General features: G+C 43.0%; 1 protein-coding gene and 1 pseudogene across 1 annotated transcript in view; both read left to right on the plus strand.

The window, feature by feature from the left end:
• On the plus strand, positions 1 to 11,326 carry LOC121847297 (annotated as a pseudogene).
• The window catches only part of LOC121847264 (nucleolar transcription factor 1-like), an 18,439-nt gene continuing 7,803 nt past the window's right edge, over positions 11,298 to 21,933 (plus strand). Inside the window, exons 1-6 of the mRNA XM_042327834.1 lie at positions 11,298 to 11,338; positions 13,263 to 13,315; positions 13,507 to 13,679; positions 13,824 to 13,907; positions 14,091 to 14,246; positions 14,421 to 14,485. Of these exons, the coding sequence (XP_042183768.1) occupies positions 13,279 to 13,315; positions 13,507 to 13,679; positions 13,824 to 13,907; positions 14,091 to 14,246; positions 14,421 to 14,485 (515 nt within the window). The 5' untranslated portion in view covers positions 11,298 to 11,338; positions 13,263 to 13,278. The remainder of the gene's footprint in view (positions 11,339 to 13,262; positions 13,316 to 13,506; positions 13,680 to 13,823; positions 13,908 to 14,090; positions 14,247 to 14,420; positions 14,486 to 21,933) is intronic.

Below are 21,933 nucleotides of genomic sequence, written 5' to 3' on the forward strand. Positions count from 1 at the left end.
ATGGTCAAGATAGAGCTGAGAGGTCCAGACTAGAGCAAGGTCTTATTTGATGTCACTGTTGAACCATTGATTGTGACATTAGAGGGAATCCCCTAATATCCCCCCTCTATATGAGAGCGGGCTGGCATTCTTTAGCTCTTCGGAGACTAAGTCATTGGTATGTTTATATTGATAAGGCCATACTGAGACAGGTCCCTTTTCACCTGTGTACCTACATTGTCCAGCAGAAAAATGACAACTATCGCCTGCGCTCACATGTGCATTGTTGACTGTGCCTTAGGCCCGTACAGAGCTGGGGGAAAAAGGTTCATTGTTTTTTAAAATATTTTTTATTGAACCTTTATTTAACTAGGCAAGTCAGTTAAGAACAAAATGTTACTTACAATGACGGCCTACCAAAAGGCAAAAGGCCTCCTGCGGGGACGGGGCCTGGGATAAAAAATAAATAGAAATACAATATAAATATAGGACATAACACGCATCACAACGAGAGACACAACCCTACATAAAGAGAGACCTAAGACAACAACATAACAAGGCAGCAAAACATGACAACACAGCATGGTAGCAACATAACATGACAACAACATGGTAGCAATACAACATGGTAGCAGCACAAAAACATGGTAGAAACATTATTGGGCACAGACAACAGAACAAAGGTCAAGAAGGTAGAGACAACAATACATCATACAAAGCAGCCACAACTGTCAGTAAGAGTGTCCATGATTGAGTCTTCGAATGAAGAGATTGAGATAAACTGTCCAGTTTGAGTGTTTGTTGCAGCTCGTTCCAGTCGCTAGCTGCAGCGAACTGAAAAGAGGAGCGACCCAGGGATGTGTGTGCTTTGGGGACCTTTAACAGAATGTGACTGGCAGAATGGGTGTTGTATGTGGAGAGAATGAGGGCTGCAGTAAATATCTCAGATAGGGGGAGTGAGGCCTAAGAGGGTTTGATAAATAAGCATCAACCAGTGGGTCTTGCGACGGTATACAGAGATGACCAGTTTAAAGAGGAGTATAAAGTGCAGTGATGTGTCCTATAAGGAGCATTGGTGGCAAATCTGATGGCCGAATGGTAAAGAACATCTAGCCTCTGAGAGCACCCTGACCTGCCAATCTATAAATGATGTCTCTGTAATCTAGAATGGGTAGGATGGTCATCTGAATCAGGGTTAGTTTGGCAGCTGGGGTGAAAGAGGAGTGATTATGATAGAGGAAATCAAGTCTAGATTTAACTTTAGCCTGCATATTTGATATGTGCTGAAAGAAACAGTGTACAGTGCCATACTCCCAAGTACTTGTATGAGGTGAATACCTCAAGATCTAAACCCTCAGAGGTAGTAATCACACTTGTGGGAAGAGGGGCATTCTTCTTACCGAACCACATGACCTTTGTTTTGGAGGTGTTCAGAACAAGGTTAAGGGTAGAGAAAGCTTGTTGACAGTAAGAAAGCTTTGTTGTAGAGCATTTAACACAAAATCCGGGGAGGGTTCTCTGCCCCTTCCATTTCGAACAAGCTTCAAGAAGTCCTGGAATTTACAAGAGCTCCTCCAAGGGTCAACACATGATATAAAATGAAGTGAGGGGCTGTCAGTGTTTTGACCCTTAGTTGCACGACACTTCCCTAAACCATGTTGTTGCTCAATGTGTACATTTATCTTTTAAACTGTAGTGTTTTGCTTTTTTGGCCAGGTTACTCTTGTAAGAGATTATTCATTTCAATGGTGTACAGTGTCAAATGCATGTCTGTATTTCATGTGTCTACCCTAGTCTGTTTGTGCTTATTCATTTATGTCAATGTGCATTCACATTACAGGGTATGTACAAACGTTGCTGAAAGTTTAAGGGACAGACGAAGCAAGCACTGACACACTCCAATGGAGAAACGACCTGTCTTTTGGAGAGTGTGTGGATAAAACACACTGTTATTGCACTAATGCAGTGAATGGGATGTAAATGGAATGTCAATTCAAAGTATTTGTACATTTTATTCACTTATTTTACTCTGACCCCCCCCTCCCCCTCTCTGATTCCATCCAGGATGTCATGTCCTCTGAGGAGGAGAGTGACTCTGCTTTCCCATCTCCGACCAGACCGTGAGTGCTCTCCTCTCTTAAAAGTTCATTTTTAAGTCTAATTAGCATTTCCTCATACAAGAAGTCCAACCTGAACAATATTAGAAGGAATTAAATGAATGGGTGAAGGGATCTAAAACAAGATATTGTGAATGCAGCTACATCATGTGGTTGTCCAGATTGTCAGTGAGAGTGATCAGAAGTAGGCCTACTGTACATGATTATACAACACCACCCCCCACTGGTCTAAGCCAGCATGATGTCCTTATCTGAGAAGGCAGCACTGATATTGCAGAGCTTGTCCAAGTCTCTCACTGAAGTCACCAATCTCTGGTAACACAACCAGCGAATGATTCTGAGCCTACAGAATATACAGACGTCATACAGGCTTTTGCTGTCCCTCTTGGCCAGAACACCAAACACCAGGAGCTGCAGGTACTTCATGAAAGATAGGAGCACAACCTGGCCTGTTGTCTGTAAGATCTGGTGAGACATGGACAGGTGTTGAGGAGCAGCACACCTGCGTCTCGTGCCCCCCCCCCCTCACTAACCGGGTTCACCCCCCTACCCCTTCCTCCCCAGGACCCCACCGGGCCACAGTGGCAACTATGACCTGGAGCAGAGCAGGCAGGAAGAGGACAGCAACCAGGCCATCCAGAACATCGTCATTCACACCGACCCAGAGGGTGAGCACTAAACGCCCATCAACACATTCTCTCTACTCCCCTCTGTATGTCTCTCCTACACAAGTACACCTCCAATGAAGTGCTAGGACTGAACACTACCTCTCTGTATTTCAGCCTATCTGAACCTGAACACCAACGCCAACACCAGAGGGGATGCTCAGGTAAGCCCCATTTGGGGTATAGTTTCAAATAAACGGATATCTAGTATATTGACAAGGAAGTTGCCATTTTGAACCTGAGCATGATGTTGTGTGTGTGTGTGTGTCTCAGGCCTATGTGGAGCTGAATGAGCTCATGGGCAACAGCTGGCAGGAGACTGGCCGCTGGGTGGGCTATGAGGAGAATTTGAACCCAGCAACGGGCAAGTGGGGCCCCTCCCACGTCTCCTACCTCACCTTCAAGAGTCTGATCCAGCTTCGCAAGATCATGAGCACAGGTGACTATCTGGAACAAATTCACTGTGTTTATCACTCAATCTAAAATAATTTCTTGACGTAATCTGGATAATTTCACGAGGTTATTAGCAATTGAATCTTTTCTCAGAGCCACCACATGAAACTGTATTTCCAAAAATAGATGGCAGGCAGCAACAGGCCATGTTTGACCTATCCCAAAACTCTGTCTGTGTGTTCAGGTGCGATCATTCTGGACCTGCAAGCCAGCAGTCTGTCTGCTGTGGCTGAGAAGGTGGTGGATGAATTGCTGAGCAAGGGTGAGATCCGTGCCACTGATAGAGATGGCCTGTTGAGGGCTCTACTGCCCAGAGACGCAGTCAGTCTGAGGAGCTGTAGCTCAACCCCCTGGGAGGAGACATCGAAATGCAGACCTTCTCTGTCCACCAACAGGTAACACTAGGCTTAGGATCTCTATCCCACCGCTAAATCTAAATATCATTCCAGCACTTCATGACTTCATTCAACCTCTCTTCCTCTTTCTTTGATAAATCTATCTTTCTCTCGATATCACTAACTGACCTTCCTCCCTTCGCTTTTCAGAGAGATACAACTGATAGTGTGGAAGCACTCCATTGTCCTCTCAGGTAAGTCGTGTGTGAAAAGTGAAATACAACTCTACCACCAACTTTTTACATTTATTTTTATTTAACTAGGCAAGTCAGTTAAGAACAAATTCTTATTTACAATGGCGTACTACACAGATGACCGGACGACGCTGGGCCAATTGTGCGCCACCTATGGGACTCCCAATCACGGCCTGTTGTGATACCGCCTGAAAATCGAACAGGGTATCTGTAGTGGCACCCTAGTACTGAGATGCTGTGCCTTAAACCGCTCACTTTCGGGAGCCCAACTGGATACTCTGCCTGATTTGCCTATTCAACCATTTATTCTAAAGAATATGGAGACTGTAATCTAAACTCTATGTGTGTGTGTTTGTTCCAGGGGCATGGACTCTCTGGAGAAGTTTCGGGCCGTGGCCTTCGTCAGGCTGGGGACTCAGGGAGGGATAGAGGGGGTCCCCTGGAGCCCCTGTGCCGGTGCGCTTCGTCTTTGTGCTGGTGGGCCCCAGCCATGGAGGAGTGGATTACCATGAGAGTGGCCGCCATGGCCATTCTTATGGCTGATTGGGTGAGAAAATAGGAGTGGAAAGGAGGGATGAGACTTATTAAGGCCAAAGAGCTAAGGGGGAGGGGAAGAATGAGGAGATGCTTCATAGTATCTAGATGAATCTTTTTCAGTGTTTTACAATAGCCAACTATGCTCTCCCCATGTCTCCGGTCCCATGGTCTTTTAGTCTGGAGGCTTACCTAGCCCAGACTAACAAGGAATTGACCAATGCCATCGCTGATTTTATGGACTGCAGCATCGTCATCCCGCCCACTGAGATCCAGGACGAGGGCATGCTCCAGCCAATCATTGACTTCCAGAAGAAAATGCTGAAGGACAGACTCCGCCCCTCTGACACCCGAATCATATTTGGTGGCGGGGCCAAAGGTCAGTCACACGGACTAACCCTGTAGTTACACAGACTAACCCTGTAGTTACAACTAATCTAAATCTATATATAACTTGTATATTCAATTTCCAAATTAGGGATTGTTTACATTTGGCCTACATTTCCTTCTAATATGATTTTCCAAATAAAATTGACGTGCAGAGATTCTGGAGATTCTAGTCTAAACCCATCCAAAACACTTGCTCTGTCTGTGCTCATTTTGAGTGATTATTTATTTTGTTTTTGTATCCAGCTGATGAGGCCGATGAGGAGCCAAGAGAAGACCCGCTGGCCCGGACAGGCATTCCCTTCGGCGGGATGATAAAGGACATGAAGCGGCGGTACCGCCATTACATCAGTGACTTCACAGATGCCCTCGACCCCCAGGTCCTGGCTGCTGTCATCTTCATCTACTTCGCTGCCCTGTCCCCTGCCATCACCTTCGGAGGCCTGCTGGGTGAGTTCATGTCTGAAGGAGGGACCCACCTAGTATCAAAGAGGACAGGAGCACTGCTGACTCTATATGGGATTTGTGGGTAGGCCTACATAACAGCGGTTATAATCATGACCTTCATCCCCCTGACCTCTGCCTCCAGCTGATAAGACGGAGCACATGATGGGCGTGTCTGAGCTGATGATCTCCACCTGCGTCCAGGGCATCATCTTCGCCTTCATCGCAGCCCAGCCTACACTGGTCATTGGCTTCTCTGGGCCACTGCTGGTGTTTGAGGAGGCCTTCTTTGCGGTATGTATCATAGCACTTTCACATAACAGCTCAGTGAGCCCTAGCTCTGACCCCTGATGACAGTATGCTGAGCCATCACTGCTTCATGTCCTCAGGATGTCAATCATATTAGACATGATTTGCATTGGCTATTAATTATAACTATAAATTTCAAAGTTACAATGCAAGTACATCATTAACATAAACAACTTATTTTTATAAAATCCCATTGTCTAGTTCCCCAAGTCCCAGGAGATTGAGCACATTTCAAAGTCAGATTCGCTGGCCTTGTGGCTGCGATCATCGTGGCTACTGTGGCTGTGAGGCGGCTGGTGGCTCTGACACCATCTCCCGTCTCACGCAGATCTTCTCCATCCTTATCTCCCCTTATCTTCTGATTCATTTCGACCTTCAAGTCTTCTGGGTAACAGTACCACACATCACTCCACCTCATCTCCTCACACCCATCCCACAACATTTAGCATCCATCTGTACCATCCTGGCACTTTTTATTACCTCAACTGTAAATACAAAAATAAACTCTATAACTGTCTTTCTCCTTTCCTTCTTCACCCTCTGTCCTCCGCTGCTAATTCATCTACATACCTACTTTTCTTCTCGTTATTCAGATCTTCAAAGCTCACCCTCTGGTTCTGAACTATGAGCACTTGAACGACAGCCTGGACAACCCTTTCCACCCGGTGGTCAAGGAGCGCATAGAGTATCATGATGATGGCAACAAGACAGTGCACGAGGTCATACATGAGAGGGCCTACCCCAACACCGCCCTGCTTTCCATGTGTCTTATGTTCGGGTGTTTCTTCATCGCATACTTCCTCCGTCAGTTCAAAAATGGCCACTTCCTCCCTGGACCGGTAAGAGCTACAGCTGTTTTCAACAGTGATGACTAGTGTATGTCTGTGAGCAAAGCGACTGCTGGACAGTATTGAAGAGAGATGAATCAGGATAGGGTCTTTTAGTGCTGGAGAGCCCCATCTGTGTTTTGTGTGTGATAGCCTTCACTACATATGTTTTCCCTGTCACCAGATTCGTCGGATGATTGGAGATTTTGGTGTTCCCATCGCCATTTTCTTCATGATCGCTGTGGATATCACCATTGAGGATGCCTACACTCAGGTTAGTGATTCATAGGTTTGTGTTGCCTTGACTAAAAGGTGATCTCGGTGTATAACACATTACTCCTTAAACTGTTTCATGTAAAAAGGGATGTCTAGTAATAGATTAAATACAGCATATGTATTTTGTGTGTCCTCTGGCAGAAACTTGTGGTGCCCAAGGTCTTATGGTGTCCTAACCCCAATGCCAGAGGCTGGTTCATCAACCCCTTGGGAGAGAAGAAGCCTTTCCCCGCCTGGATGATGGGGCGTGTTGCGTGCCAGCCCTGCTGGTCTTCATCCTCATCTTCCTCGAGTCCCAGATCAGCCGTTAGTAAAATCCATCTTCATGTCCATAGTCCTCCACAACCTTAAGCCTCCCCTCTCATTGTTTGACCTCTGATTCCTTCTAGGCTGATTGTGAGCAAACCAGAGAGGAAGATGGTGAAGGGCTCTGGTTTCCATCTGGACCTGCTCATCCTGGTCACCATGGTGGTACGCTCCCTGTTTGGGGGTGCCCTGGCTGAGTGCCGCCACCGTGCGTTCTGTCACCCATGCCAACGCCCTCACTGTCATGAGTAAGGGACCCAAGCCTGAGATCGAGAAGGTGCTGGAGCAAAGGATCAGCGGCATGCTTGTGGCCGCCATGGTCGGTAAGTTACTCATATAGGCTACTGAGATTTAGCTGATGTAGTCGATCCCGACGAACAGACAGAACACTGGGTGTCTAAAGAAAAGTTCAGCACAGCTGGGTGTTGAGCTCCTAAAAATGTATGAGAAATGTTTGTTGTTCCTGCTATTCCCAGGTGTCTCTATTCTCTTGAGCCTATCCTGAAGATGATTCCTATGACGGCTCTGTTTGGAATCTTCCTCTACATGGGTATAACTCACTCAGTGGGATCTGATGTGGACCGAATGCTTCTGCTTATTGTACCCAGGAAATACTATCCTGCTGACGCCACGCACAAAGGGCAGGTTGCCTCTTCACCCCCTTCAATTGTCCTCCTTCGTTTCATTGTTTTATATCATTATTTAATTTATGAAACATACCAGACAATTCCTACACAATAACACACTGTGGCAATCACAACGTAATTATCTGAAAAAATCATAAATTACCTTTGCACTTACAAGTTTTACACCATAGTAAATATCAGGAGCGCAACTTTGGTTTTAGAAGTGACTTAATTTTGTATTTCATTTTTATACAATCGGATAAACACTCCAAACAGCCCACTCGGGCTTACACTTATCCATGGTCTAAAGCTTTTACCATTGCCTTGTTTTGTATCACATTCCAAAGATGAAACTGGGGGACAAGAATGCTATTTCAGAATGTACCAGTCCCCAGTGAAAGTTATGCCTAGTAAACATAAGTATACTCCAATGTGTTGCCTATGTAACCCTCCTTCTCTCATCTCCTTAATGCAGGTAACTACTATGAAGATGCACTTGTTCACTCTGATCCAGATGGTGTGTTTGGGGAGCTCTCTGGATGGTGAAGATGAGTGCCTTCTCCTAGCTCTGCCCTTTGTCCTCATCTCACCATCCCCCTGCGCATGGCCATCACTGGAACACTCTTCACTGACAGGAAATGAAATGTGGTGGCACACAAATGTTTTACTGTGGTTAACTACAATCACAATGACGTGCATATGTTTTGGGTAGGAGCCTGGTCCCAGTACCTTATGTTGTCATGCGATGAGTGTCAGAAGGTTTAGCTAAATCACATACACATGAGAACAATATGGAACTGATGGAATCTGCAGAGAACATTTTCAAAATACCCATTCAGCTGTTGATCAATAGAATGTCAGTGTCGCTATTCATTTTCTTCATATTGGGTTCAGTTTCATTAATATTGGAAATGCTATCTTTCAAATGATTTCAGGAGGTTTAGAATAAATTCTGCCTCTCTAAATCAGTGTGACTCAACTAAACTGTGTGTTTCTCTAATGAGACTGTGTGACCTGTTGCAGCTGGATGCCTCTGACGGCAAGGTGAAGTTCGAAGAGGAGCCAGGAGAGGATATGTACGAGTCCCGTTGCCATGAACACCTGGACACGACCTTTCACTTCTCAACTTCGCTGCGGGGATCCAGTGAACTCAAACAATGCTTTAATAGGGACTGGCTAACACATGTATTAGTATGTGCCATTAAAATATTCTTTAGGAAAATGTATTTTTAGCCAACTGTCCTGAAACGTCAATTGCAATTGGGTATGTTTGTGTGCCAAGCTAAAATGAAGGTCTTGGGTAAGCATTCAAACCTTTTTAATGACAGGTTGCCTAATATTCTACACTATTAATATGACAATTAACATTTGTCTCTCAAATACCCAAATAATGCCAAAAAATATAATCCCATCAGTATTAGGCAGATAAATAGATAAATGCAATATTATAAATCACACAAAAATGCTTTTCTATGGGACTGTTATTTTAGCCTTGGTTCTGTAGCCTATTGTATACCCTAGTTACATTACTCTCCTTTGTTACAGTTTGGTTTATGCTTCATTGTGAGCTTATTGAATGAAAGTCTTATGTAGATCACCTTGTGTTCTTGCTGTTTTGTTTAGTTGCAAGCTGTGAGTATGGAGTTCAGATCATCTTAGTTCTATTTTTGGGTGTCCAGTGGTGTCACTCATTCAGTTCTTATACCTAAATACATATTTACTTCAGGATGTAATGCTTTCGGGATTGCAAGGTGAGAGGATACATATAGGAAAATTGATTAATCACTGAATGAATTGTAACAATATAATGATGATGTGGGAGAGAAATGTGTAAATATGACAAATGAATCACAGCAATAAGATCTGACTATAGGCCTATTGCACCATTTTTTCATTGATCAGGGACAGGTGTAAAAGGACAGCTGTATATTTGGTTTATTGTATGTTGATGTGTGTTTGAATCACTGTACAACTGTTGTTTTGATTTTCACCCAACCAATTAAAGACATTTTAAACCCTTTCATTTCTTAATTTGAGACATTCCATCACTTCATTCATCAATGGTAGGAGGGCTGACAGTGCTGGTCCACAGGAGCACCACTCCAACGCGGTTTAACGACGCTGTGCGCTCATTGGAAAGTCATTTGTTTTCATTGGATCTGGCTGTCTGGATTGGATGGCTGGATTACGCCCCCAAACTGACAAGGTGGAGTTGGAAGAAATTACATGAGTGAGAAAATGAAACCGTCAAATAGGCTACTCGACTTTGCAAATAGGAGCACCACTAAAAGTATAGGCCTATCCATGGAATACAATTCCAGTATCGTTTTTGCAATCTGTCAACAGAGTTAGCGCTGGCATGAATATATGTTTATGACACTTTTTTTCTCAAAATGTTCAATAGGCCTTAACACTCTGCAGATTGTTATTAAAATGTTAGTTATTATGCTATAATTTGTGAAATGACTTTAACAACAGCTGACTAAAGTTCCACTTAGATATAGGCAGCTGTCTGGGACAAATAACTTTTACTAAAGTATCGGTAGTCTAAAAGATTTGCACTCGCTCATTGTCCTCGGTTGGCAACCGCGGTTCCGAGCTAAATATTGGAAAAATAGTATGGCTATTAGGTGATGCGTTCGGCAGCGGGGAGAATCCGAAAATGCGGATGTCTTTGCTAAGAGAATGGTCGGATCGAAGAGCTACGCGTTGAGTGGAAGGAGAAAGCAAGTGAGATGGAGGCGGGGAAGTTCCATCTCTGCGGGAGGGACTGGAGCGCCTGTGCCCTGGACCGGCGGCGCAGTGCTGGCTAACATTCAGCCCAACCCTTGTTCCACAACGAGCTCGACTCACGCTGAGACAGGTAAGGCTCACAGCCACCTCCGTCAATTCGACTGCTCAAAAAGCTATATAAAACAAAATTATTTCCACAAACAATTTAAACTCAATATGGTTTATTTTCTCCCTTTAGTAATTTTAAAAAAGAACACCTCATCTTGAATGCCTTGTGTTAGCAAAACACTGACTGCTGTAGGGTAGACCATTCCGAGGTCGCCATACCCGAATCTCCTCTCCTTTACCACGGGTAGAAATGCGAACTATGGGGTCTAAATAATATGGTGTAAATTGATAACATTTGCAGTGATTATGGACCACCGTCAATTTGAATTTAATTCACCAATGTATCTTATTTTCACTAAAAATTGACTATTTCCGCGCCGAGACCTCCATGCGGTTGTTGACAAGAACCAGCCGCCTCTCTGGTTAGCCATCATGGATCTCAGTTTAATATATCACCGTGTGGGCTCGCCCTCTATCTCGCTTGACAACCATCATTGCCAACCTGCGAAAACCAGTCTTTGGTACTGTTATAGTTGCCTATGATCCTGGTGCGGGGGCAGGTTAGTTGCACACCCAGGCTTTTTAAACCCCATTTCTTGCTAAGCATGTAGTGCGCCATATGAGAGCTTGTGCGGTCGGTATCCTAACTGACTCGCGCTTTGCCTGTAGCATGGCGGCTCTGGGATCAACCTCGCGCCAGTGAACCATTTGCAATCTCGGACAGCCAAATATTTCATTCTTGTGTGGTGTAAATTTGATACCGTAACCGCGGATTGAAACCTTCCTAGGAATGGTGATAGATTGCTATGTATCCTCATTTCAATTCTGAAGATTGGCGAAGATTGTTACCATTTATTTCCCCTTTTTTTTCATTCGTGCCTCAGTCTTCGCTAAGACTCATCCTCGCCACACGGCTACAAAAACCCGGTTACCCCGTGTTCAACAACAGCTGAAAGAAAAGTCGGGTGGATAGAACTGTTTCACGGTGAGTTTGTTCATTTAAATCGTTGTTTTTTCAAGAAACACAACAGTAAATTTGTCTGTCTGAGATGAATGATTTTCTAAACATGATTCTCTTCATGGAGACGAGGTCAGTGTTCGGGTCGCAGTCGTTTGGAACTGGATTTTTTCCTATGGGTTTATGCAAAACTAGTAACGTTAGGCCGATACGTAATCTTTTGGACGATCAATTACAAATACATTTATCTAGTTAACGTTACCTGCAATATTGATGTAAATGTATATACAAAATAAAAACGTAAATCATTATCCATGGTGAATCCCCTGAAGTTAGCCAAGCGTTAGCTAGCTAGCATAAAAGTTGACTGGTCTGGTGGTGGTTTTCATATTTTAAATTTACAGTAGCTAGCTACTATAACTTTTTTAAACCTTAAAATGTATATATTATTGTCATTAGATTATTTTCGCAGGTGGCCACCGTGTTGGCTAACATATAGTTGTAAATTAATGGAAATCTGATGGTTGTTAACATAATATAGCTAGCTAGCGAGTTAGCAGCTAGCTAACCATTGCGTTGAACCAACGTAGTGCGGTCGTTGGCTCGGTTGGAGTTTGTGGACCCCCCAAACCATCTTATCATACCAGGATATTACTTTTACATTTCCCATAAACTGCGTTGATTTATTGGGACACTAGCTAACTATGTCCAACCACGGTTTTAAACGCATCATTAGACCAGCGATAATTGTATCCCTCTTTCGTGTGTACTATATCACCAAGAACGGGTAAACAACAGGCGGGGTGCTGACTGCAGAGTCGACTTCACATATCCGAGATCGGTTACGCCTCGCGCAAGAATGTCCTGCTTTTCCGAGTCTTTTTCGGTTTGATTATGGTTGCCCGCGTCGATACTAAAACGATTAAAGCATAGAAACGGGTCTCTGAGGGCTATGCCCAACAATTTAATTTATTATAAAGCGTAATATGTATCCCTTTTTGGCCCCTCACAAGAGTCGGCCGATAGAGATTCAAGGCGGAGGCAGGTTTCAATTCCAGCTCAATGTTGGTAGTGTGGCTTTGTCGAGTGGTTCATTTGGTAGTAATGTTCCCTGGCCACCATTCCCCTTCGTTGGAGACCGAAAGCAGATCTCCCGTCCATAGTCAGCTGGTTGCCTACAGCTGCCTCTAAACGTTCGCTTCCTCCTTCTGTGGAACCTCCCCACCACCACTCCGGGAAAATCCTCCATTACCGACCGACAGAAGACATGGTCGACAGAAAGCAAAATAAGTTGCTACTTTAATGGAGAATAAGCTAGCCTATTTTCCAAATCGACATAAAGAACATTACCAGTCGTAGCCTTCTGCGGAGTTATTTGAGATGTGAAACCGTCACAAGCTATAGCCTGTCTCACCGTGTAGCGTAAACGTTTAGGGGCGGTGTAATAAACATTAATAACCATCATGTCGAGGTCGATTTTAATTTCCAGGATTTTAAAAGGCTGGAATTTCTTACCTAATAGCATGTTTGGAATGATTAAAATCAGTCGAATAATCTCTGTCCAATAAATCTTGTTTTCAGTATCACATTTTACACACTTATTTTAATGTGCAAGTCGATATACTAGTAGAATGATATACATTTTTAACCTCTAACCTATGCCATTTCAAATGTGTTTAACCTCCAAGCATTATTTTTTTCAACTTATTTCCTAATATCACAAGGTATAGCATTGGCCAAAGTAGTTTTCTGTTACTTTCTCACATTTGCATGCATTAGGTGTATGCATAGGTAACTATTATGTATACTGTGTAGATTTTTTTTGCTGGCACAGTAGTGAGAGTAAATTGTTGGTAAGATTAACAATGACTCACTGCACCTTGTATATTATTCACAGCCATTTAAAAGAAAGGGATAGTGTTTTATTGCTATCTGTTTTGTTTATGTGCAGGTTAAAGAAAGTACAGATGAATGGAGAAATGGACTCGTCCACTAAAGACCAAGGTGAGATCATAGTCAATCAACGTGAGATCCTAGTAGTCAATCAAGGTGAGATATAGTCACAACATGGAGCTTCTTCCTTCCATCCCCTTCAGATTATTGTGCAAAATGTAGAGATTCATGATTTAAGGATAATGCCAGGATAATGGTTGCAGGACAGACACGCTGATGTGTGTGTCCTTGTGTGGCTATAGTGTGGACGCAGGACGACCTTCTGAATCTGCTGGAGGCCATGAAAGTAAATCTTCCCCAGAAGGACCTGGCCAAGTACAAGACGTCGGAGTCCCATCTGGACTGGGAGAAGGTGGCCTTCAACTCATTCACAGGAGAGATGTGCAAACAGAAGTGGAACGAGGTCTCCAAAGTGGTACGCCATGTCTCTCATGCTATACTGTGAACTGGTGTATTTGAGAATAAAAGTGGATTTCCAACTCTTGTCAGTTCAATATATACATACTGCATCTTGCCTTTGCAATGTGTTTTATGTTGTTGTTCTGTGTCTTTGGTTCAGATCCGTAAATTTCGCACATTAACAGAGCTGATTTTTGATGCCCAAGACTTCATCAAGAACCCTTATAAGGGCAAGAAGCTGAAGGTGAGCTGCATATCCTCTTTTTATGATAGACACTATCAGTTGATACTTTCACAGGTGACACATTATTTTCTTAGCAAATTCAGTCATCTGATGACTGATTTGACTGTCTTTTTGTGTGTAATTTTACTCCTATTTGGTATTATTTTTTTCAAATGTTCTTATTTTTTATTTTTCACTGAACAGAAGCATCCAGATTTCCCTAAAAAGCCCCTGACGCCATATTTCCGCTTCTTCATTGAGAAGAGGGCCAAGTATGCCAAGCTGCACCCTGAGATGAGCAACCTAGACCTCACCAAGATCCTCTCCATGAAGTACAGAGGGCTGCCTGACAAAAAGAAGGTCAGAAGCAGGGAGAGTGTGGGAAGGAAAGGAAGAGATGCAATTAAAGGGAGGGATATAGTGACGTTTGGGATGGGGGGTAAATATGTTCTCCCTGGTAGATACAATTTATTTGAACTAAGTAATTTGCTGACGTTGCTCATGGTCGACTGACTTGTTTTTTTTTGACAACAGAAAAAATATCTAGAAGACTTCCAGAAAGACAAAGAAACGTTTGGGCACAGCATGTCAAAGTTCAGGTAAGGTTCAAATTTAGGTTATCTGCAACTGGAGTAAATCTATATTTGAAGGGGGGATTTCTCCATTGTGTTGAATGTGTTTTAATTTGCTCGATGAGTATGTTTATTTTTATTTAACCTTTATTTAACTAGGAAAGTCAGTCAAGAACAAATTCTTATTTACAATGACGGCCTACCAAAAGGCAAAAGGCCTCCTGCTGGGATTAAAAATAAAATATAAATATAGGACAAAACACACATCACGACACGAAATAACACTACATAAAGAGAGACCTAAGACCACAACATAGCAAGGCAGCAACACAACATTATAACAACATGGTACAAACATTATTGGGCACCGACAACAGTGCGAATGGCATGAAGGTAGAGACAATAATACATCACACAAAGCAGCCACAACTGTCAGTAAGAGTGTCTGTGATTGAGTCTTTGAATGAAGAGTTTGAGAATAAACTGTCCAATTTAAGTGTTTGCTGCAGCTCGTTCCAGTCGCTAGTTGCAGTGAACTGAGAAGAGGAGCAACCCAAGGATGTGTGTTCTTTGGGGACCTTTAACAGAATGTGACTGGCAGAACGGGTGTTGTATGTGGAGGATGAGGGCTGCAGTAGATATCTCAGATAGGGGGAGTGAGGCTTAAGAGGGTTTTATAAATAAGCATCAACCAGTGGGTCTTGCGTTGGGTATACAGAGATGACCAGTTTACAAAGGAGTATAGAGTGCAGTGATGTGTTCTACTGATCACCCCAATCCACATAAGTGGAGACAAATTTCACCCCAATAACTACCATGGGATATGCATCAACAGAAACCTTGGGGAAATCATCTGCGTTATCATTAACAGCAGACTCGTACATTTCCTCAGTGAAAACAATGTACTGAGCAAATGTCAAATTGGCTTCTTACCATTATTATCGTACGACAGACCACGTATTCACCCTGCACACCCTAATTGACAAAACAAACAAACCAAAACAAAGGCAAAGTCTTCATACCATGTTGATTTCAAAAGAGCCTTCGACTCAATCTCGGCATGTGGGTCTGCTATACAAATGAATGGAAAGTGGTGTTGGGGAAGTTGCAGACTAGTGGTTAGAGCGTTGGGCTAGTAACCGTAAAGGTTGGAGATCAATCCCTGAGCTGACAAGGTAAAAATCTGTCGCTCTGCCCCTGAACAAGGCAGTTAACTCCACTGCTCCTAGGCCGTCATTGTAAATAAGAATTTGTTCATAACTGACTTGCCTAGTTAAATAAGGAGCATTGGTGGCAAATCTGATGGCTGAATGATAAAAAAATACATCTAGCCGCCTCGAGCGCACCCATACCTTGATCTAGCATAGTCCCTGAATAGGGGTTAGTTTGGCAGTTGGGTGCGAAAGAGGGGTGATCTCTCATACCGATTATGATCGAGGAAGCCAGCCTGCAGATTTGATATGTGCTGCGATAAGGACAGTGTATCATCTAGCCATACTCCCAAGTACTCGTATGAGGTGACTACCTCAAGCTCTAAACCCCTTAGAGGTAGCAATAATACCTGTGGGAAGAGTACATTCTTCTTACCAAACCCACACATGACCTTGTTCTGAACACCTCCAAAACAAAGGTAGAGAGTAGAGGTTTACTCGATTTAATTAGGCAGATTTTCAAGTTTTCATAACAATCGGTAATATGCATTTTTGGACACCGATATTGGCCGATTACATTGCCCTCCACGAGGAGACTGGCAGGCTGACTACCTGTTATGAGTGCAGCAAGGAGCCAAGGTAAGGTGCTAGCTAGCATTAAACTTATCTTATAAAAACAATACATCTTAACAATCACTAGTTAACTACACATGGTTGATGATATTACTAGTTTATCTAGCTTGTCCTGTGTTGCATATAATCGATACGGTGCCTGTTAATTTATCATTGAATCACAGCCTACTTTCGCCAAACGGATGATTTAACAAGCGCATCGGTGAAAAGCACTGTCGTTGCACCAATGTGTACCTAACCATAAACATCAATGCCTTTCTAAAATCAATACACAAGTATATATTTTTAAACCTGCATATTTAGTTAATATTTCCCGCTAACATGAATTTCTTTTAACTATGGAAATTGTGTCACTTCTCTTGCGTTCTGTGCAAGCAGAGTCGGGGTATATGCAGCAGTTTGGGCCACCTGGCTCGTTGCGAACTGTGTGAAGACCATTTCTTCCTAACAAAGACCGTCATTAATTTTCCAGAATTGTACATAATGACTTAACACTGAAGGTTGTGCAATGTAACAGCAATATTTAGACTTAGGGATGCCACCCGTTTGATAAAATACGGAACAGTTCCGTATTTCACTGGGAAAAAAAATGACATTTTGTTTTCTAAATGATAGTTTTCCGGATTTGACCATGTTAATGACCTATGACATCGTATTTCTGTGTTATTATATTACAAATTAAGTCTATGATTTGATAGATCAGTCGGACTGAGTGGTGGTAGGCAGCAGAAGGTTCGTGCATTTGCCAGCAGCTCTTTGCTGTGCTTCAAGCATTGCGCTGTTTTTGACTTCAAGCCTATCAACTCCCGAGATTAGGCTGGCAATACTAAAGTACCTATAAGAACATCCAATAGTCAAAGGTATATGAAATACAAATGGTATAGAGAGAAATAGTCCTATAATAACTACAACTTAAAACTTCTTACCTGAGAATATTGAAGACATGTTAAAAGGAACCACCAGCTTTCATATGTTCGAGCAAGGATCTTAAACGTTAGCTTTTGCATGGCACATATTGCACTTTTACTTTCTTCTCCAACACTTTTTGCATTATTTAAACCAAATTGACCATGTTTCATTATTTATTTGAGACTAAATAGATTTTATTTATGTATTAAGTTAAAAATAAGTGTTCATTCAGTATTGTTGTAATGGTCATTATTACATTTTTTTTATATATATATATATATATATATATAAACGCACACAGTGGGAGAACAATTATTTGATACACTGCTGATTTTGCAGGTTTTCCTACTTACAAAGCATGTAGAGGTCAAATTTTTATCATAGGTACCACTTCAACTGTGAGAGACGGAATCTAAAACAAAAATCCAGAAGATCACATTGTATGATTTAAGTAATTAATTAGCATTTTATTGCATGACATAAGTATTTGATACATCAGAAAAGCAGAACTTTTAATATTTGGTACAGAAACCTTTGTTTGCAATTACAGAGATCATACGTTTCCTGTAGTTCTTGACCAGGTTTGCACACACTGCAGCAGGGATTTTGACCCCCCTTCTCCAGATCCTTCAGGTTTTGGGGCTGTCGCTGGGCAATACAGATTATTCAGCTCCCTCCAAAGATTTTCTTTGTCAGGTCTGGAGACTGGCTAGATCTGCTTCTTAAGGAGCCACTCCTTAGTGCCCTGGCTGTGTGTTTCGGGTCGTTGTCATGCTGGAAGACCCAGCCACGAACCATCTTCAATGCTCTTACTGGGGTAAAGAGGTTGTTGGCCAAGATCTCGCAATACATGGCCCCATCCATCCTCCTCAATACGGTGCATTCAGGTCTGTCATCTTTGCAAAAGCATGCCCAAATAATGATGTTTCCACCACGTGCTTCACGGTTGGGATGGCGTTCTTGGTGTTGTACTCATCCTTCTTCTTCCTCCAAACACGGCGCAGGCGGAGTTTTGACCAAAGCTCTCTAGTGTCTCATCAGACCACATGACCTTCTCCCATTTCCTCCTCTGGATCATCCAGATGGTCATTGCAAACCAGATGGGCCTGACATCGCTGGCTTGAGCAGGGGGACCTTGCGTGTGCTGCCACCAGGATTTTAATTCATGACTGGGATGAGTCTTCACGAATGGTTTTTCTTTGAGACTGTGGTCCCAGCTCTCTTCAGATCATTGACAAAAGTTCTACCGTGTGTTCTGGGCTGGATCCCTCACCTTCCTTATGATGTTTGATGCCCCACGAGGTGAGATCTTGCATGGAGCCCCAGGCCGAGGGTGATTGATATCTTAAGAAACTTCTTCCATTTTCTAATAACTGTACCAACAGTTGTTGCCTTCTCACCAAGCTGCTTGCCTATTGTCCAGTAGCTCATCCCAGCCTCAGTCCACAATTTTATCCTGCATGTCCATCACAATGGTCTTTGGCCATTTGGAGAGGCTGGAGTCTACTTGATTGAGTCTGTGGACAGGTCCTTGTATGAGCTAATGAGTTCAAACAGGCCAGTTTGGTAGATTTGAGTGGAGAACAGTGAGAGCTGTGAGAGCCAGTGCTTTTACTGGTTGGTAGGTGATCAAATACTTTTGTCATGCCAAAATGCTTTAAACTTCTTACAACAATTCATACGATGTGATTTTTCATGGATTTTTGCGCTTAACGGACCTCTCCGACTCTCACAGTTCAAGTGTACATTTATAAAAATTACAGACTCCTACATGCTTTGTAAGTGGGAACACTCATTAGTTTTGCAGGTTATCAAATAATTGTTCTCCCCACTGTGTGTGTGTTATATATATCAAAAGGGGCCGGAATTTAATCCTAATTTTTTTTTTGATTTCCAATAAAAGCCTTTTTTGGTCCTCCAATAATCGCTCGGGCGTTGAAAATTAATCCCAATTCAGAGAGCTTGTTCACAAAAAATAAAGGCTTTGTTGTAGAGCATTTAGACAGCCTGAAATGTGGGGGAGAGGCCAGCTGAGTATAAGACTATCATCTGCATATAAATGGATGAGAGCTTTTACTGCCTGGCTATGTTGTTGATGTAAATTGAGAAGAGCGTGGGGCCTAGGATCGAGCCTTGGGGTACTCCCTTGGTGACAGGCAGTGGCTGAGAGAGCAGATTTAAAAACTTTATACACTGCACTCTTTTTGAGAGAGGAAGTTAGCAAACCAGGCCAAAGACCCTCAGAGACACCAATACTACTTAGCCAGCCCACAAGAATGGAATGGTCTGTACCATCATCAAAGCTTTGCCAAGTCAATAAAAAATAGCAGCACAACATTGCTTAGAATCAAGGGCAATGGTGACATCATTGAGGACCTTTTTTTTAGGTTGCAATGACACATCCATAACCTGAGCTGAAACCAGATTGCATACCTGAGAGAATACTATAGACATTAAGAAAGCCAGTCAGTTGATTATTATAGTTTTTCCAACACTTCTTTTGATAAACAGGGCAAGATAGAAATAGGCCTATAACAGTTTGGATCAGATTGATATCCCCTTTAAATAAAGGATGAACCGTGGGTACCTCTCCAGAAAGAGAGACAGGCTTGGCGATGATGGGGCAGCAGGCCTAAAGAAGAAAGGGTCGAAAACCATCTGACCCAGATGTTTTTTTTTGGGGTCAAGTTTAAGGAGCTCCTTCAGCACCTCTGACTCCGTGACTGCCTGTAAGGGAGAAACTTTGTAGTGGGGGCAGAGTGGAAAAAAGGGAGACTCATCAGAGATAGTCACATTAGAAGGGGTGGGGAGATGAGGAAATGTTGGACGGGCAAGGAGGCATGGGCTGAGTCATAGGAATCCTGACTTAATGAAGTGGTGATTAAAGAGCTCATTCATGCTTCTTGTCAGTAACAAACCATACCATCATCATTATGGGACATGGGCATGTGAGAGAGGAGGGTTTATTCTCCATGTTTTCCAGAGCTTGGGTTAGACCCATAGAGAGAACTGCCCTTAAAGTAACTAACCTTGGCCTTCCAGATAGCCTGAGTGCACTTAGAGACAAATTTGCCTGAACAAGAGCCCATCAGCCTGAGTATGCGTGTGCCGAGCCTTTCGCCTAATGCAATTCTTTTTTGAGTGTGGATTAACTGCAAGATCACGGTTGACCAGGGGCTTAACCTGTTTTTACTCATTTTCATGTGTTTGTTAACAATACCACTGAAAATATCAAAAAAGAAGGTCCAAGCACTTCTGACAGGGGATCAAGCAGATTATATACCATTTTAGAGGACAGCATGAAGACTTGCTAATTTTTAAAGTTTTTTTAGCAAGCGTCTATGACACATCAGGACAGGTTGTTTCACTGACCAGTCATTGCGAACACAGGCTGTAAAACAGTGTTCATTAAGGTCATTGGCAGAAAACACCAGAAAACAGGATTATTTGTGAGGATCACATTGAGGAGAGTAGCCTTTTCTGGGGTGTTTGAGTCATACCTTGTGGGATTGGTAATAATCTGAGAAAGATTTTAGGGAGTCCCATTGCTTTAGGACATGGTCAGGTGGTTTAAGCATGTCTTAGGGCAGTTAGGTACAGGGCCGGTGCTGGGATGGAGGACTATAGCACCCAGCAACAGTCCAAAAAAGCCATTTGAAAGTTTTAATGCTTAAAAACCAGCAAATCAAATTGTTCGGAGACAGACTTGGTGGAGACAACCGAGCACTGAAGGTGATCCTTGGTAAAAGATTGCCATTCCCCCACCTTTTGGAAGGTTATAAGCAGAAAGGTTAACATCAGTATTCAAAACACTCTTCCTTAACCACGTCTCAGTAATGACCAACACATCTGGAGCTGTGAACCCATACTTTCAAATGATCAATTTTAGGTAATAAGCTTCTAGTGTTAACGTGCAGAAAACCCAAGCTTTTAAAAGAGCAGAAATTAGTGAAGCAGATAGCAGAGCACAAATCAGAATTGGGGCTAGCAGCAGTAGATGGGCCAGTATGTACATGTACATTTCCAGATATCATCAACAGTAATACAGTCAAGGCACGGCATAGTACAGGAGAGCTCTGCAGTGCTGATTTATGACATCTGAATGTGCATCAGATGGCTACAAGATCCTATTGTACAGCAATTTCATCAGGTAACATGAATGCAAAGCCGGCGAGAGGTGGTTAGAATAGGATGGAAGGTCAAAAGTCAGTGTAACCAATAGAGAGTCAGAGTCTCCGAGTATGGGAACAAACAGTTTGTCCACGGTTTGGTAAAGAAAGTTTGTAATAACAAAGCATGCAGGAGTCATTAGAAATGCACAAGAAAAAAATTGCCATTAAGTTCGTAGTCACTCGCCCCCAACAGTGCGTGTGTGCTGGAGGCGGAGCGAAATCTCAGAGAGAGGGAGTGTGGTGGGGTACCTGTACAGACAGGGGAGACAGGCCAGGGCAGACAGAACAGATCGCCAGGTGGAATTTAACCCAGCATTGCAGCAGGCAAACGGGGGTAGGTGTCACACCCATTTGGGGAGAAGCTTTATTTCTCGAGGCAGATTTCTTGTAGAAAATGCCAGTGAATGGTCTTTGAACAGCAGGAGGGGGCTTCAAAGGGCGCTTCAAAGATTCCTGCCACTTGCTGGGCCCAAAGGCCTCGACACCTTTACTTACACCTCAGTGCTAATTAAAGTTGTATTTGGTCTGTCCTGCAAGCCTGGCAGCCTTAACTCAGCATTCAGTCCCCATAAAGTAAAATATCATTTGTTTTCTTTTTTTTTTCTTCTTG

The sequence above is a fragment of the Oncorhynchus tshawytscha genome, linkage group LG09 (genome assembly GCF_018296145.1).
Source record: "Oncorhynchus tshawytscha isolate Ot180627B linkage group LG09, Otsh_v2.0, whole genome shotgun sequence".
Taxonomy (NCBI): domain Eukaryota; kingdom Metazoa; phylum Chordata; class Actinopteri; order Salmoniformes; family Salmonidae; genus Oncorhynchus; species Oncorhynchus tshawytscha.